This window comes from Micrasema longulum, unplaced genomic scaffold (genome assembly GCF_059751315.1).
Source record: "Micrasema longulum isolate JH-2025_06_02 unplaced genomic scaffold, ASM5975131v1 h1tg002244l, whole genome shotgun sequence".
NCBI classification, from domain to species: Eukaryota; Metazoa; Arthropoda; class Insecta; order Trichoptera; family Brachycentridae; genus Micrasema; species Micrasema longulum.
This window is the reverse complement of record NW_028279403.1, coordinates 44,854-65,033: the sequence shown is the minus strand read 5'-3', so window position 1 is coordinate 65,033 and position 20,180 is coordinate 44,854. Positions and strand designations below refer to the sequence as shown.

The window sequence follows — 20,180 nt, the reverse complement described above, 5'->3', positions numbered from 1 at the left end:
TTCATTCCAATTCTCAAGGCACTCTCTTAATACCCATCCACCATTCCTCTTTCTTCTCTAACTCATATAGTGTCCATGCGGCTCGAATGTGGAATCATCTCCCATCAAAGATGTTACTACACTATTTCTGTTTAAATCACGTCTGAAGAAACATATCCTTTTTCTTCTTTAATCTCTCCTCCTTTCCTCTTTTTTTTTCCCATTGAGTAATAGTTTTGATTTAAGTTAATTTATAAACAAATACGTTTATTTCGATCATGCAGGAAGGAACGGATGCAGCAAACTCCGATGTCAACTGTCATCAAACGGAGGCGATACGGTTGGCTAGGCCATATACTGCGGATGCCTCCTGAAAGCCTTAACCATGCTTGCATACTTTACAAGGCTTCAAGTTCTTGACGTTCTGGACGTCCACTGCTGACTGTTTGTCGGCAGTTTATGTCAGAACTTCAGTGTGAGAACCTGACTTGGGAGGACGCAAAAAAATTGGCAGACGATAGAGATGCATGGAGGCTCTTTGTGGATACCATATACTCTAACTAGGGAGCGGATATGACATGATGATGATGATGGTGGTTGGAGCTTCTACCTTAGTGAAAGATTGACACGATGTTTACGATGACTACATGCTGGAACTGAGTGACTGCGTTGAAGTTGACTTGTTGGGCTGACTCTTTGGGTTGACTTGCTTGGGCTGACTCTGCGAGCTGACTCACGTTACCACGCTCTGTGGTCTCTTTATAGGCCACATTTCTTTGTTATTCATGTCTCCATGGTAGGAACAATGTTAATGTACTGTAGGACGTTGCTCTTATATAGTCGAACGTTTTATGCGTAATACTGTAAGTCTTGCAGAATATGTTGTATTGTATTCAGATAACTTGCTTCACCAGTCGTCGCTCTATATTTCAGGTAAAATGATTTAGCAAGTGTGCGTGTCATCGATCATGGACTATGACCTCACGCCTAGTTAATTATACTTCAACCTGTGTCCAGGCGGAAGAAGAATATAGTTCTGTGTGGAATAGAACCCATAATCCTGGACGAATGTTTTTGACTCAATGACTGCTCTCAGGTAAAAATCTTGAAAAATCCAAATTGATCGTTAGCCTACCATGCTTGGTATCCTAGGTACGATTCCAGGAAGGGTCGACATGAAATATTAGTTTATTCAATAATTTTTACTCAAATATAGCATCACCATCGAGATGCGTTGCATTTCATTTTTATTTGACAATGCAGTGCCCCGTTTATTATCGGGTGCGGATAGGGGCATTAAGATGATGATGAATATGGTTGTTTACTCCACGGTTCGATATCTCCAACTCACCTGGTTTTTAATAGTAAAATAAAATATTTTTGTATTTTTAAAACTAGGTTTCGTCTTACCGTTCGTTGAATCACCTTCTAGGAAAATCAGGTCATTGGTTCAAATTGCTCTTGGTACAGTCAAAAATGATATCTTCCGAACACTACACTTTTTGGAGAAATAACAAATTTAATAGAGATAGGTATGTTTATATAAATGTAGATCCAAAGCAACCTTCAGCACACTACGCTCCCTAGACAATTCAGACTCCTGAAACACTCGTTGAAATACATAATGGATAAATAAATGTTTTTCTAAATCCTAAATCGCACGTTTTAATGCGAATGGCAGATTTTCCAAAATATATTCACCCGCAGCTGGATATTTGTAAATATACAATATTTTAATGCGTATAAAATGTCAATGCGAATCAGTTCATTGAATGCTGCGGATGGCATATGTGATTTATCGATAATATCTATTGTTGTTCGTCCCAGGATTGTGGGTTTCACCGCATTCATTCTGTATGTAAGGTCATATAAAGCTAATTATCTCAGAACTGCGGAGGAAGGATCTATTGTATCCTGAAATTGCTTTTAAAATTTAAAAAATACACCGTGAAACTCTTCAAGATACTGCGCATCGAATACAAGTGACTATTATAGAACTATTATTAGATGAATTACACTAAGAAATAGATAGATGTAGATACCTCAGAGTTTTAACCTCATAGAGTCGCCAATACGGAGAAAAACAATTCTATGATTATTGACTACGATCTGAGCTACAGATTACAGCAATATAACGGGCCGTCGGTACTCGGGTCGAGAATTTCGAGCGCCAACTAAAACTGTCTATTTCACGTTTTTTGTCAAAGCAAAAACCGTACTAAAACTAAGCCAAAAATTTGAAACGTATTCGTTGTATGCAATAAAGCTAAAGGCTTCTCTAGAGAATTATTACTCTGAGGTAGATACTGATATTTTTGTATTTATTTACATTACTTTTTTTTATTGTTGTACATACTTATATTTATTTATTTAATTTTACAATACGCCTAAGGGGCATTTTCTAAAATTTTACATGTAAGTACAAATATAATAAGTAATAAATTAAAAATAAACAACACTTTTTTTTGTAAACATGTAGAAACAAAAAAGCATGCTGCAATACAAAAAAAAGTGAAACTTTGCATAATAAAAATATTTAAAATATGGATTTAAGAAAAATGTTAGAATGAAAAAGCAAATTGTAAATAACTTGTAAAGAATTCAAAAAAATGATTCAACAATGTCTCGCGGTCTAAAAGGACGCTGGCACAGCTTGCTTGAAGATAGATTTTGATGAAAGAAAATCACTTCACTTATTTGATGTTAGATAAGTACCGATAATATATTGTTTATTCCGGCACTCACGCGTAGAATTATTGTTAAAAGGAAATGAGAAGGACGGGTAGGTAGGTATAGAATGAGTTGAGAATTGGTCCAAACATACAGAAAACTCAGTTTTATATTGGGAACAATTTTATTGTTAATTTCTCGTTGTAAGTCCAGGGTCTCTATTACAATGGGGAGTTAACAGAGTTATCTTCGACTGTCTATAAAGAAAAATCGATAATTGTGTACGAAAATTATCATATTTACACGAATATTCAATGTATCTTCATCAGTAACCTATAGTTAAACATGTTCAGAAGAAAAAAAAATGTATTCATATTCTGCTTTTCATACAGAAAATTTAATTTTATTTTGTAGATAAATGTTAACCTCTCATTGTAATCGGGGCCCAGGGCCCGTAACGTGACCCATATCTTGTCTCGAGATCATCATTATTTTAAGTTCTCTTCAAAAAATCTTACTTTAAATTGACTGAATGAGTTCGTGAAAAAATAAATAAATTAAACCGATGAAAATATTTAGTAGGAAATAAGACTCATGACATTAAAATAAAATCAATTTGAAAAATATGTTCTCGATAAATTTTGATATTATTTGTGAATTTATCAAAAATTTACATTTGTTCTTAAAATGCTATGTCTATGTATACATAATAAAGCATTAAAAAAATAGTAATAATATTATTCAAAAGGCATTTTTCTGTTGTTTTATTTAACATTGAGAATTTTGCATTTTTCTTTGATATAGTTAATTATTTACATTGCAATTAAACCTTCAAATATGTATATGTATGTAAATCAGTTGCATTTAAAATTACAATGTCTTTGAAAATATTCAGTAAGTAAACATTATATCCTGTGTTACGCGAATTTTTTCACTTACTTTGAGGGTCGAATATACACTATAAAAATGCATTTTCCGTAGTGCAATATGAAAAACCTTGATAAATTATAATTATATCAATTAATAATATTTGTTTATTCAAGTGATTAAATAATGACCGAGAAATATTACTAAGCCAATTAAATAATACGTATAACGATTAGTTTCACATTTTTGTTGTTATTTAAATAAGCATAAGTGCAGTGCACTGACAAGTAAAAATTTGTGTAAATAAATTAGTAATTTTATTGATGGTAAAAATATGTTATTAGTAGGTAGAAAGAAACAGGGATTCGTTGCAATATTATTATTATCATTGTGGATAACTTATATAGCGCCATTTTCGTAATAAAATACTTCAAGGGCGCTTTACATAGTTATTCTATTGTTAAATTAATTTAATTGAAAACAATTTATTTTGTTGTCACGTGCTACGGATTTATTCAAATGTATACACGTAAACATCATAATATTCAATACTTGCGCCAAAAGATCTAGCGAAATCAACTCTAGCGGACGATTTTCTCATCTTGTCTACGCATGCGCAATCGTCCCAGTGCATATTCTGTTTTGCACAATCTTTTACCCTGAATTTGTAAGACTTATATTATATCTCCTAAAATCGTCATTTGAGCGAGACAGACAATGCTTCATACCGATGAATTGTGCGTTAGAGGGAGAAGATAATATACATATTCCGGGCATTGCCGACGCATGCGCAGATTTGAAGTTCGTTTGAAATGTCACTTTGAACATGCGTAATGACATGATATTAGTACAAATTTAGCTAACTATAACGTGCGTATTATGTTGGGCGCATTTAGCGTTTCTAGTTCCGATGCGCGGGCTGTCATACTTCTGCTCGTTTATCACGTCAGACCTATCATATTATTATAATATTATTGAACTTAATAATATACAAGTTGACAACATGTAAAAAAAATGCACTGCCAATTTTTTCGGTCAGGAGCCGCCAGTGATTCTAACTTAGCTAAAGTGACATATTATGTTTTCTGATTTAAAATTGAGGGTATGATCAACTAAAGATGTGAGATTTTAGTTGAGATCTGAACTGACTGGGACTGTCAATGATTCGTAAGTTTGAAGGCAATTGGTTCCAGGCAGAGGGGCCGGCAACGGCAAAAGCACGATCTCCGAATCTAGTGTTTGGGGAGCGCCGGATTTTTATAAGTTTTTCTCCGCCTGAATCTTCAAGTTATCGAGATACACTGAAATAAATTGATGTATCAATGCAGTGCCCTATTCACCACTGGGCGTGTGTAAGGATAATGATGATCATAATCATCATTGCCTTTCCATACCTTATGATGCATAAGGCACTGCATTGGTTCTAAATCCACAGCGTTTCTCAACAAATTTTGTTCCATGAAGGTAAGATGATCAGTTTTACGCTTCAAATGAAAAATTTAAAAAACGTTTTTAAAAAAAACCAAAATTGTTTAGGTTAAGGTCAGCACGAGAAATAAGTCAGATTATTTTTAAGAGTTACTGTCCTAACGATTTTTGTTCAAGCTATATAATGCGTGGTAGCCTTAGATTATTAATATTGTTGCTGAAAAAAATAAGATTATGATTATCAATATACCCCATGACATGCGATATAATGTTATAATAAAACCTAATGAATAAATTAAAACAAATGTCATGAATGTGAGCCATTTACTTTTTATATGTATTTCTCAATTCCATCATGATACGAATAATGCCTAGAAACAATTGACATTTTTATCTTTAAAAATAATTACCATAATAAAATAATTAAGTTATTATTTAATATGACGTTAGTCGATTTACCTTTCGATTCCCAGCGTATTTTTTTATATTTTAATAGATAAACTATTTCCATACATTATGTTTATAAAATATTAAATCGACAATATTGTAAAGCCTGTTTTGAGAAGTATATATATTTACTTATGTATTCTAGATTGGTCCAAGCCGTGATTCGCGGGCTGCCTGAATTAAAAACGTACATCAGTTCGTCACAGTAAATATTAAACAAAATAAATAGACAAAATTCACGAAACATGTATTATCTTTATAATATTTGTTCAAATATTTTTTTTATTTTAAATTTGCGTAAAAACTGAACTGTTTGTTATCAAAAATACTGAGAGTATTTTAAGCTTTTTAAATGTTTCATTTTAAATTATCAATGCTTTACGATGTATTATAGGTTCTAGTGTCCAGTAACATTATTATTGTGCCACTTTTCTATTCAATTAGTTCTGCAAATATTTTGTTTCATCTCTCACGGAACAATAGTGTTATTCAAAACTTTATCGGACTGTTGATAGTCATCAATCATCTCTAGAACATGGGAGCTAAGAAAACAGTATTCAAATTAAGTTTAAAAAATCAACAGCTGTAAAAACACGGTAAAATGTTCTTAATTCACTAAAAATTTTTTCGTTTGAAGATGTTATTCAAATGATAACATCTAACGTATTCTTGTTAAGTTGCTTATTTTATATTTTTGTTTTTAATTTCCTTACTTTTAATATTAAATATTAGTAGCTTCAAAACATGTATTTATGTGCCTAGCAAAGTTTCTAGGAATATTTGATTACCATTTTACATTGTTTAATTATTACCCTTTTCGCACCCAGTGGTGCAAAGAACACCACATTAAATCAAATACAGCGTATTTCGATCACATGTTACATAAAAGTAAGGTGATTAGTCCTACGCTTCAGGTGCCAGTGAAAGAATAATGAAATATTGCAGTTTAAATAAAATCGACAACAAACTGGATATAAATACAAGCTAAATTACATAGAATAGATAAATTTAAAAAAACATAAATGTCATGTGAAATATGTAAAATTATTTTTTTTAAATTGTACAGTTCTCTTTAGAAACGGTTTCCCTAGTGATGACGACTCTTAAACTAATTCTGTAATAAAAATATTTCGTGTAGTACATACAGTAATTAAAAGAATTAAAAAAAAACAACATTTAAAATCAATATTTCACGTCCACCTTGCCAGAAATCGAATCCTCAACAATGGTAGGCGAACAAGTAAACTACTTCACAACGAGGCGGACTTATCTCCACGCGATTACCTTATTCAGGTTTTTTTCCTGAGAGCAATCACCGGGTCGAAAACACTCGTCCAGGGTTCTAGTTCTTTATCACAGACAGATATGAATTATTCATCCGCCGGGACATAGAGATAATTTTTATACTATTAGTACTTATTTATTTATTTATTTACATACATAAGTTTATTGTACATTATTTGAGACAATGAAAACTCCACGTGACTAAAAGTCCTGTGTTAAGATGGGACGAGCAATTATATGATACAGACACGTGAGTATATCACCACAAATATAGGATTAGAAACATAAAAAATAATTATAAAAAATGTATTTTAAAAAAGCATATATATTGCACATAATAAACAGTAATCTCAAGCATTCAAGCTTAATTAAATTAAATTTATTTATTTGAGAATTGTAGTCTGCATTAGAAATTAATTAATAGACAGCGGATAGCTGCTAAACTCTATATAAATACTAAAAAATTGGTCCATATTATGTGCAAAAGTTTTATTCAGCATGCGAAATCCCCTGTTAATGCTTGAATTGTGACATGCATTCGTTCGATTTCTGGCTACGTAAAACAGTGCATGAGATCTTGTTCTAGTATAATTATTGGTAACATACAAACTCTGATCTTTTTCGGAATATTTGGATTGTATATACATCCTAAAATCAACTTACAGAAATGTTTCCCAAATAAAAATTGGCGTTGAGATTTGAGGCTGTTGTAGTCCAGCATCCCTGCTAAAAATATTGATGGATAATGATCATTATAGCATTATGTTTATGTATTTCAAGTGTTAGTACTACATAAGTTTGCCAATAAACGCCGTATTTCGGCACTAAAATTTAACTGATAAATAAATGTAACTTTGTAATTATTTTTCAATTGTATAAAGCCCAGACGACGTGCATTTTGCGTACTCGTTATTTATACTACTGCGCTTTCGAAATAAAATAAACTAAACATTTATTAATCTGCCAAAAGATGTTCGAAACATATCATAATACTCTTAATACAAGCAGGAAGTAAAAAATATATTAATGGATAGGAATACAATTAACCTCGAAGCCACGGTCACCCTATAATCTAAGCTACCCACATTTAGTTTGTAATTTGTAACAACATATTTAAATTTAAAATCAGTAGTTTATTCCTCCGTCAAAATATTCGTAATAAAAAGTACACTTATCGTTGGCGTCCTCAGGAAAAAATGACACTTTAGAAAGCTCTGGAGACATTATTACCGAGTTTTAGTGGAAATAAGATAACAGCTTCACAACTTCATTTCTTCTTCGCTGATTTTTTAAAAATGGGCTGTGATCCTTGTTACGCGGAGGGGGTGCCTTATCCCTTGTCTTTCTTGCTGTCCCAATCCCCCGGCTTGCGTCACCATCTTCAGCTGGTACACCGAGACAAATTCCTTTTCACCGCCCATAAAAAGATCTGTAACCTAAAATTGTTGCAATAGAGAGGAAAAAAATGATAAGGGAATACGGATGTCTTGGCATTTACAAGGCTTATGACCTGTCATTGGCTGGTTTTAGTGGCCACTTTACACACTGTAACATTCACCATTCTGCCTATGTTCAAACATAGGTATATATTTCCTTGACTCTTCCATCTGTTGACTTTTTTTAGAATCATCTAGCTAAATTATTTCACCTACTAAGCAACGCCTGAAAATGTTTTTTTAAATTTTATACCAGTTAGTTAAATCAACAATGTTTAGAGATTTGGACGTACTCAAAGCATTGTTGAGTACATTTGTAAAATAAAATATTTATTGCATGTAAAAAGTCAACTCTAAAATTATTTGTGTAAAAATTAATAAATCAAACTAAACTAGACTTGTAAAATATATTCCTCAGCATTGGTGTTTCAAGTGAGAAATTACAATATTTGTACGTGAATACAACATTAAATTGACATTATTGTTTTTAATTAGCATAGTTAGCCATCATATCATTCCCTTTCCACCAATTATATCTTTTTATTATCAATTTAATTTCCCCCCTTTAAAAAAATAATAAAACCTCCATTCGGCAACAAAACAAACACACTTTAAATGAGTTGTAAATATCATCTACGTATTTTTTATTTATGTACGCAGTATGAATTTTTTTTAGCATGCAGTTTCGCAGTTAACAAAACGAGCCATCTTGTAACGACGCGACTACAACTGATCATATATTATTCAGCGATCAGACAACATCAGTAGTTCAATCACAAATAACTATCGACGTGCCTAAAAACATGCTAAGCATTTGAGCGATCACAATGAACAATAATGAATATCCTTAACTTATCGCAGTCATAAGTCAACGCGTGTGGAATCTTTAAGTCAACGCTCGTGTCGGCTTGTTTTTTGTTTTCCTCGTAAATAAATACAGTTCACTGGTGAAAAATCAGCGTTTACTACAAAAAATAATACAATCTATTGCATTTGCTAAATAGTTAGGAGTATCTAATACAAAAAGTGAAAATTGAATTACGATTACTATGACGACTGCTTTTCTTGACATTTGGCTTGCTAACCGCCGGCTAAATGCAATGAATCGCTAATAATAATAATAAATAAATAAATAGCAGTTTTGTAATATTTTCCATATTTACACCGGTGAAATTGAAATATATGATTTCGCAGCAGGAGTATACATCGCGAAACGCAAATATTTTGACATTTAATATTAGGTATTCACGGATGTTCCATTGTGATCGCGAATGCGATGAACAACCATGGTGAGAAATTGTAATCACGCCGCTTATTAGCACGTCGATAGTTATTTGTGATTGAGCTTCAGATTTGCAAAATAACACGGATAGTGGAATCTTAATGAAAATCAGCATTTTCATAAAAGAAAAGCAAACGTGGAACAAAAAAAAAATAGTACAAATAATGTGACATACGCAACGACATGTAAAATGCGTCAACATCAAAATTTTATAGTTAACAGCAACTCAGGCGTGAGATGTGCGCGCACATTTTTCATGCGCGCGCAGATCTGTTAAAAATATTTGTTGTAAAATTGGACGTGTTTGAATTTTTCTGAATTTAACCACATATTTCATCCAAAACGGCAGTAATATTCGGGTTGAATCTCGCACAAGACCTCGTATCATTTTCTAAGCCATGCGACCTCTATTCTGCAAAGCTTTCCTTTGTTAAATATGTGCTATCTAATGTCAGAGTCTATGAAAATATGTTAAACTAACAAAACAAAGATGCCTCCGACTGCATCGAAGTCCCAAGGGATGATTGAATCAAAAATGTCGACTCATCGTCGGAGAAAGATAAGTTATGAGTCGTGTCTTCCGAATTTCGTTGTTTGTACAATACATACAAAGCTGTTTTGATATTTTCAATTCGACTTTATTTATTTCATCCCATCTTTTGAATAAAGTGATTATTTCGCAATTATGAATCGTGATTTGAATACTCGCCTTAAGAATTGCTGTCACGTATTCAGTCCTCTCATTTTTATTTTTCCACGCGGATGCAAATTTACTTAAGATTAATTAAGGATTCAGCTGCTTTATTTTTGTTTATTTACATTTTTATTATGATCTCAAATTGATTTGTTGTTTTGTGAGCCCCATACGAATAAGAAGTTGAGTGATTGAAGACATTTCTCACACTTTTATATAATATCTTTATATAAAAGTATTTCTCGCCATTTTTTATAGCATAAATGGATTGTAACGGTCGCAGACTCTGTTGCCATTTTTACGCAATAAAAATTGGTAGACATTTTATTAATTTTAAACAAAACGATAGTAAATGTTTATGACGTTGTAAAAAATAAATTCGAATATTATAAAAACGAAAAGGTTTTGTTTATTATCCGCTTCGTGGTCTAATTGTTGGCGTATCTGCCTACTATGCAGGAGGTCTCTGGTCCAATTCCTGATATGATTGAAATGATTTTTTAAATTTAAAATGTCTTTTTACACCGGAATATTTCATAGTCCCTGGACTGCCCCCCGAGGCGTAAGAGGGATCATCTAACCTACATGTAACAAAAATAATCATTTTACCCCGCGGTTGGTATACCAATGCAATGCTCTATGCACCATGAGGTGCAGAAAGAGAGTGATGATGATGTGTGAGCGCAAATACTTCTAGAGATTTTCTCCTCGTAGGTACGTGTATAAAATCTCATTGGTAATATTATACGGAAGCAAGTTTCATACGAAGAAATGGGATATGTTCACAGGTAAATACAATTATTCATGTAAATATCAAATTTATTACTCTGAAATATCTGCTATATTAGGTATTTCAATTTGTATGCACAGAAGTCCGTTTCCTTAGTAAGGTATGCACATAAATTGCCCAGAATCGATAGGAGCAACTAGATGAAAGTCTGCTAGTAATGTCTGCTTCGCTTTCTGCATAAATTATAATTTATCTCTGTGAAATTGAACGCAAGGAAAATAAATAATTACGTGTGTTCTTTGTGCCACCTGACTCGCATATATTATGCGGCCGTTCCAATTCAGGGAGATGAGTTGAGCATTTTAATCAGGTTTCCGTAGGTTGGTCTTCATCACTTTGTTCCATGTTTTCGAGTTTCCAGGTTAGAACCGCTAGAGCGGCATGGCGGCAGTTGGACAAAAGGACGTGGATAAGAAAATTATGTTTCTTTAATATTTGAGAACCCTAACCCTTTGTAAGCTCAATGTGATGTGGCTAAAACTAATAATTAACTGATTTAATACAATAAATACAATTCGATTTTATATACTAGCTTTACATATTTTAGATTTGTTGTTGTCAGTCATTTCTCAATTGTTTAAGAAATTCAGGATTCTAGGTATAAAATTAATTTTTGATATGAATTGTTTACTTCAAACACACAAAGATAACGCATCACAAAAAAAGTTTCTACACCATGAAATGTAAGCATAAGATCTAGAACAGTTGCTCATATTTAACAATTCTACCGTAGTTCAAACGCAAATTGATGCAAAACTGGATATTTGACGACGAACGGGGTGGTGGAAGCAAGCCATTGTCCTGCGGAAATAGCCTGCCCGTCTATCTCTAATGTCTTAAGTCCATTGGCCTGTTCTCCAAATTTCTGTAGAACCTAAGCTGGGACAAGACAATATGTGTCCTTTCCTCGTGTGAACTATGCATAACACTCCTAGGTTTGTAGTATTGCTATATACTGTATGAAGGTACTTTGGTATTGGTTTATTTATCTTTTATAAAGATAAGAAAATGTTTTTTAAACGATAATTCATGTTCAATTGTCGATTGTTTAATCAGTTAAAAAATATTTACATTACAATTATTGTAAAAAAGGCTGGCGGAAAATCGGTATTTATCAGTAATTCTTCAATTGGACAGAAAGTCATTTGCAAAAAATTGCTGGATAATGTTTTAACGAACGGATAATAAAACACAAGGTATTTATCAACATATTGTTATCAAAGCAATTAAACTTTAATAATATCGATGATAACATAAATTCGTCATCGCAACAGACAAATAAAATAGAACGCAAGAGAAAAAAATACTTAAAATAATGATTGTTTGGGTGGTCCGAAGTCTGAAATTCAACATTAATTTATTAAGTCCAGTATCGCATTATGGGTCCACAGAAGGCGAGGGTTTGACTTCGTTCAAATGGCACATGGCGTGCCGAAATCGGAATCTTATTTATGGATCTTTTACAAAGTATTCAATCTTTGCTTATGTGTGTTCCAACAGTGTGTTTACGTTTATGGGTATTGAACCTGTTGAGTTATGGGTGTATCGATAGGATTGAGTTATCCATCCGCAGTGACCACTTCCTCCCACTGTTTGTGCACACTTCGCACTACCAAATGTTACAGTTGTTTACACCTACGGAAGAGTACTCTCTCTAGTGAGCTTCTGCGCCTTCTACAATAAATTAAACTCAACTTCTAAATATTGCAATGATTCGGTCGTTGGAAATGTGTAGCTAGGTGTGTCGCAGGGGCAAAATTTTGGCTCCTTACTATTGACTAAAATGAATTGTATTCAATTGGTTAGTTTTTATTACTGCAACCTTCAAAACCTTTAATACAAGGGGTTGATTTTTATACTTTATACTTCACCTCTGACCTATTTTTAAGTGGATTAGAAAAAGTATTTTTTGCTTATTTTTTGTATGTAGTCCCACTGGACTTGCATGCACTTCTTCCATCAATGCTCCAACATTTCTAAGTTTCCTGGTATAATATTTGTCCGACCCTCGCCAAACACTGGTTGGTTGGTTCCATGACGAAGAAATGACGCTAGTAATCCAATTACTGTTTTCAAATATAGTAAATTTATTAAAATTTATAAATACCATAAAATATCGTGTCAGAACGAAAATATTTTCAAGATGTTTCTTCAAATTTTTGTCGTTCTTTTCTTTCATGAATTAATTAATGTTGCAACATTAACCATATCCATAGCATGAGTACAATTATATCGTTAATTACAATGTGGGATGATTCGCAAATGAAAACTTCACGTAATAAAAAACAAATACTTGCCTATTTTAGAATTAAAATATATAAGCATTAAAAATTGCAATAAAAATAATTTATTCAGGAAATATGTATTTGATTATCGATAAATATTTTATGTGGTATCGTTTTTTACGATGCTATTAAATAAATTCCTTCCGTTATATAATAAACACTTAATTATTTATTGGCACCTGTATCAGGTAGAATCAAGGCCGAATTTCAAATAATAAATCTAAATGTTTTTACATAAGAAAATTTAAAATTTAAAAGACATTTTAAAAATTCTAGACTAAAAATATACAAATTAAAACAACTGCAACCGGTTTGTACGGCTGTACTTTTTAACGGAGAAAGAAAACTCCTTTGAGAAAGAAATATGGTATTTACAAAACTTGTGACCTGGTACTGGCTGGTATGTGTGATCCCTTTGCGAACAGCGATACATTAACTATTTGCCTATGTTTGAAATGGCGTTTTTCTACATTACTTTTTTCATTTGTAGATTTTTACGTAAATGCTCTATAAAAGTGAGATTAAAATGTGTAAAATTAATACGTTTTAAAAAAAAAAGCGTATTAGTAGGTAAACATTTATTTAAACAATTTCTAAGTAACAAACAAACAACCACGCTCTTTTCCCTGCAGGCAGAGAGGATAGAACGCCATATCACTATGTCTTAGCATACATACCTCGTTTCCTTTACATTCATGCATCTTCTCATGTTCGAACGCAGATTATTCCGACTTTTGACATGTCTATCTTCAAATTTGTGTTGGATTTAGTAATGCCATCTCCTTTTCGGTCTTCATCAATTTCTGCATCCATCAACACTGGGATCGTAAATATTTTAATCCTTTCTTTCGCTGTCCATTCGTTCCATACATCCAAACCAACGTAAAACTCCTTTCTCGATTTTGCTTATATGTATATTTATTTTATTTATTTATTTTTAAATCTTGAAATAGGGCACTCATAAACATATTCTTATGCGTGCTCTTATAATAACAATGTACATATATTTAATTTACAAGTACGATAATATATGTTTGTATTTTTTCTTATTTAGTTAACACGTTTAGATTATTTTTTGTTTAACTCTGTTTTTATTCTCTTTCTTGCCTCTTTTTTAGCACATTGCGTAAAAATGTAATTTATTTAAAAAAAAACCTATGTAAAAAAAATGTCCACTTGGATTAATGTGCGACATTTAGCTTTATTTCAACTGAGATAGGTACTTGGCGGGAACGAGTATGCGCGCGAAAAGTGCGCGGGTGGATTCAAATCGCGACACCTGGCAACATCGGAGGGCCTTTTTAACGATTCGAATTTCGAACAGGTAAGCAGATTTACGATCTGTCAGCCACCAACCGCGCGCTAGGTGCATAATACTTTTATAATAATTTATAATAAATATACATAATATATGTATTTTGTTATCATTATCTTGAATTATTATTATTATTATTGTGTATAACTATCACAAACCAAATAGGTAAAATGTGTGTACTGTTTATAAAATTTGTTCTATTGGTTTATATAAATTGGTTATGTTTTTTATGATTATTTTAGTTTTTTATTGTTTTATTATGTTAATGATAATTAGGTTAATTTGATTTATTACGTTTTTTTATTGTTTTTTTATGTTAAATTTGTTAAATATCTAATCTTAGGCATGTGTCACATTTTGTAAAATGTTTCCCTCGGCACGGGACACCCCAGTGTGGGAACATTATTCTGTATAAAAAAAGAATACAAACAACTTAAAAGTATAAAAAATGCGTACTCCTTTGTGCGAATTAATGTGGACAAGATTTTTTTTATTAAAAAATGTGTTTAATTCATATAAAAAAGTAATCAGGTACAAAATTTTAAGAATTAATATTTAATATATCCACTGGTTGCAGCACCATTGTAATACTTTTTGGCATAGATTCAACTGATGATTTGCAGTAATTATAGGTTTTTGCGTCTCGGTACACTTCAACCACCGATTCGAGCAACTTCATTTTGGTTGTGCTTTCCATATTTCTAAGTCTCCTCTTTCGGATAGACAAATTCTAGATTGAATTGAGGTCTGGTGAATTGCCAGATCAATCAAAATGGTCGCACCATTGTCAGTGAAGATCTTTTACACAATCTTGGACAACTGGCAAGGTGCTAGATTTGGTTGAAGAATTAGGTTTTACAAATTTATTTTTTAAGTTCAGGGACCATTCGATTTTGCAAAATACTTACAAATTTATCACTATCTATCATCCTTGTTTTAAGTTATGTAATCCTGGACCAAAAAAGGAGGGTAGCTCCAAAACATTTGTTTCACGTGGTGTTTGACTGACTGTAGAAAGTGAGCGTGTCTAAATGGTTCACTATCGGACTGGCGAACAAACTGGTAAAGAAATGGCTTTCATCTGAAAATAACACCCTTTTCAAGTCATCTTGTGTCCATCATTTGTATTTTTGTGCCCAAACTATCCTTTTTTTCTTCATCACAGCAGTCAAAAGTTTTATTCCTTTACAAGTTTCCGAGCATTTCAAACAAGCAGACGACGCTGCACTTTTGCGGCATGTAAAATTGTTCCAGCAACAGCTAGCTCTTTTTATAAGTCGTCGCTGGTCTTCATGGGATTTATTTTACTGTTTCAAATCGAAAGAATATCTTCAATCTTTGTAATTTTTCTTTTTTGGCCACATTTTCTGTCTCCGTGAGGTAAAATTGAGCCATTTTATCTAAAGAGTTTGATCAGCTTATTCACTTCCCTTGTTGAAACGCCACACTGTTCTGTTATCTGCCTTTGAGTCATGTCAGTATGTTTAGACAGCGTAATAACGTCAGAACAAACTTCTATTGAGATACCCATTACTCATACACATCAAAACTGTCACTAAACATTAAAAAAACAATCGAAAATCTCAGATGTAATACTTAAATATCGAAATGCTCTAAAATTTGTAAATAAGTTTACCAATGATACGACCATGTGCTCGATTTCAGTTTAGAGTGCCAGTGACAGCTTCTAATACTGTTTTCATAACAAAATCTGAAGTAAATTCAAACCAGTACGAAAAAAATGCTTTGTCCACATTAATTTGTAAAAGAGTGTATTGTTTTGAAACATCATTATTATTCCAAACTTAATTAATGAAATTTTTGAACTTAAGTCTTATCAAAATAAAAATATTTTGCAATAATGAATAATTGCACAATTTCATTTTTATTTGCCTTTGAATGTCATCATCAAATCCTTATAAGAGTAAATGCAGCCAAATCGAAGCGTATATGGATCATTTTTATTTTACGAAAGGTACGCTGGTCAGTTTTACGCTTCAGGTGCCAGCTCAGGTACAGAGAAATCTCGCAGTGCAAGACGATGAACAAATATTCATGTCGACCTTCCCAAAAAAACGACAAAAGAGATTTACGATGCGAATGATGATGGATTTAGAAAACGAAGAAGACCGAAAAAAATCAAGCATGACCGAATCCATCAAATACTCGATAAATATATGTATTTTAAATGTAGGATTTATTTAAACATCTTCTTTTTCTTTACGTGTCATTTTGGGTCCCCCCGATGTTGACGATCACTTGAGAGAAAGCTTCCCTATCCTGAGCAGTGCGAAACAGCTCCTCCGCAGTTCTAATCCTGGTCCATGCTCGGATGTTTCGAGGCCAGGAAAGCTGTGTTCTTCCGACCCCTCTACGTCCCTCGATCTTCCCCTTCATGACAAGCCAAAGTATGGCATATTTATCACCTCTTATCACATGGCCAAAATATGAAATCTTACGGAGCTTAACAGTGGTGAATAGTTCTCTATTAGTATTGGCTCTACGTAATACTTTATTGTTGGTTATCATATCAGTCCAAGATATTCTTAACATTCTACGGTGGATCCACATTTCAAATGCTTCAAGGCGGTTTATAATATTAACTTTAAGAGTCCACGCCTCTACACCTTAAAGTAAGACAGATCATATATAACATTCGACCATTTATTGTCTCAGCTTAAAGTTTATATTATCGTCATAAAGAAGATTTTTAATTTGGTTAAATCCTGTTTGGGCTGCTTCTATTTTGCATTTTATCTCAATGTCGGGGTCTAGATTTCAGTGATGATATTGCTTAAGTACCCGAACTGTTTCACTCTATCAATATTGACACCTTTAAGTTGGATATTTACATTTAGATGACTCTCTCGGCTAAAAACCATAAGTTTATTAATAATATTAAAATCAAAACGTTCTCCAATGGAGTTAATCTTATCAAGCAGTTCTTGAAGGTCTTGTATATTGTCTGCAATTTGAACGGTATTATCTGCATAACTAACATTATTGATGGCTACAACGTTTATCTTCACACTGAGATTTGTACCAATCAGCGCTTCTCTGAAGACCAAGTCAGAGTACAGGTTAAACAAAGTAGGCGAGAGAACACAACCCTGTAGGACCCCTCGCTGAGTGGGAGTACCTTGTGAAGTATTCCCATTTTCCAGTTTAATAATAGCACTCTGGTCCCAATACAGGTTTTTTATTATTCTCAATCCTTTTCGTCTATATTTTATTTGACACTTTATATACATATACAATAAATATACATATAAGGGTGGGCATATTGCCTTAAGGCAATTTCTTCCTACCTACCCAAACCGTTCAGTTTGAGAAAATTGTAAATACATGGATATATTGAATCTTAGAATTTTATACAAAAATCGAAGATTAACAAAGTTTATACCGCAGCTTAGTAACATTTTAATCAAATAGAGTGTTTTACCCTGTCAAATTATAAATGTACTGTTTTACTCTGTCGAATTATATAATTTTACTTATGTACATAAATCTCTACCAACAAGCCACATTTTCGTATTTAGGTACTGATGTGTATTTTCTTGTTTTGCATTAAAATCTTTTGTATGTTCCTATTCACCTATATCTCAGTAAATAAATAATGCTTCATCAATAATTAATGATTGTAAAGCGTCCTCTTTCCTTCATGTCAAGGTTCGTCGCAATTGGAGTACCAATAGAGAGCCCCGTACACCTTTGGGTGCTGATAGAGAAATGATGGCGTTGTTATTATTTTTTTTATTTCGACAGTATTTTGTTTCTTGCGAAGAATTTTATGTTTGTAACGAATAAAATGTGCCAAATAATAATATTTTTGTTTTTTATTGTTTCAGGTAAGCTAACTGACATTGATTTATTTGAGCAAAGTGTGACTAAAACTATATGGGTAAGTTTTTATATTTTGTTATTATTTAACATGAAGTTTTTCAAGTGGGGTAGGCAGACAAGATAAAATAAAATACAATACCACTCTTACATTATGTGCATCAGATTCGTTGACAAATTATTAGTAATATTTTATTTTATTTTATAAGTGAAATCCACGGAAACGTACATAACAAGTAAGAATATCATTTTAAAAACGCAAAGTAAAATAAACTATTTATCATATATTTACAATTATTTACAAACGGTTAGAACTTCTTTAGCTCAGAGACAACACTCCTACATAGAACAAAAACTACATAATAAAAAACATTATTTAATAATTTGTTGTATATTTTTGTCGGACCTTCTTGTTCTCTTTATTTGAAAAAAAAAACTGACGCAACTTATGGATAGAATAAAAAATTAGTCTATAATTCATACCATCGTTAATGTACACTGCGCAATATCACGAAGAGCTTTGGCAGCTTTATACGATCGATTGAACGCGAACAGAAGAGGATGTCGAATATGCTCACATTCGTCTACTTGACATTTCATTTTGAAGGCTTTAATACAATATGTAACGCAAAAAAGTAAACACAATTGTTGTACCTAGAGCAAATTTTTTTTTGAATGACGTACGAGTACTTTACTATTTTTTTAAAACTTTTGATGATCATTTTTAAATTTAAAAAAAAAACAGACACTAGCGTCGTAGCTAAGGGTGCGCCAGGCGGGCGGCTCGCAGGGGCGCAATCCTCAAGGGAGCGCACTTTTCATACTCACAGCCTTCTTTTAGTGTTGGGGGGTGCGAAATTAAAATCTTGCCAGAGTCGCTATGACCCTTGCTAGGACGCGGGACACAACCTATGTTGACATCCAATATTTTTTACTGTCTTAAAACGGGGTTATTTATTTATTTTATTTATGCTTTATTAAGTTAGTTCATAACATCTTTAGAACTTATTTAAAAATTTTAATAACAACAATTTTTTATGTTAATTTCTCAAGAACTTATTCTTTTGAATTAATTAAAAATATTCAATGCTTTACTTTTCTTTTATTTCTTCAGGTAATTCATTGTACAGCTTCAATCCCTGTACAATGAGTTTTGATATTCTGTTGTTCTCCTCATTAGTAATCTTATATTTTGCTATCTTTAGTTTAATATGTATATCATTGTTAGTTAGATAGTCGAAGCAACTTTATATTGATGTATAATTTTCTGTGTATGACAAGATAAATAAATAAATTAAGCATTTCCACATCAAACAGTATTTTTATCGTAGTTATTTCGTAATCCGCACCCAGTAGTGCATTAGGTACTACATTGACACTACTATGAAAGCGTATCTGGATAATTTTTTTTCGTGGAAGGTAAAGCGATCGTTCTTACGCTCCAGCTGTCCGTCCAGAAATATCAAAACATTGCAGTAACCCCCTAAAACCAATATTTCACATTTAAATTTATTTCAACAGAGAGGGAAAACATTTTAGAGAAAGGAATATGAAAGTCTAGGCATTTACAGGGCTTATGACCTGCATTGGCTGGTTTAAGCGTCCACTTTTCATAACAGTGTAACATTCACCATTTTGCCCATGTTTCAACATCCACATTTCCTCAACTATTCCATCTGTTGACTTCTGTGAAGTAAAAGAGCCCTATATCATAAGCCCCGTAAATGCCCTGTAGACTTCCATATTTCCTTCTCAAAAATGTTTTACCTCTCTGTTTAAATAAATTTAAATATGAATACCTCCCTAGGGAGGAAATCCAGCCAGTCTGCAAGCATTTGAACATACTCAAACATTGTCCAATAT

The 20,180-nt window shown here is 32.6% G+C and overlaps 1 protein-coding gene across 1 annotated transcript in view; it reads left to right on the top strand.

Annotated features, from left to right (window-relative positions):
- The window catches only part of LOC148272669 (GAS2-like protein pickled eggs), a 186,927-nt gene extending 167,868 nt beyond the window's left edge, over window positions 1–19,059 (top strand). Inside the window, exon 3 of the mRNA XM_088239743.1 lies at window positions 18,326–19,059. Within this exon, the coding sequence (XP_088095869.1) occupies window positions 18,326–18,334 (9 nt within the window). The 3' untranslated portion in view covers window positions 18,335–19,059. The remainder of the gene's footprint in view (window positions 1–18,325) is intronic.
- The last annotated feature ends 1,121 nt before the right edge of the window (window positions 19,060–20,180 follow it).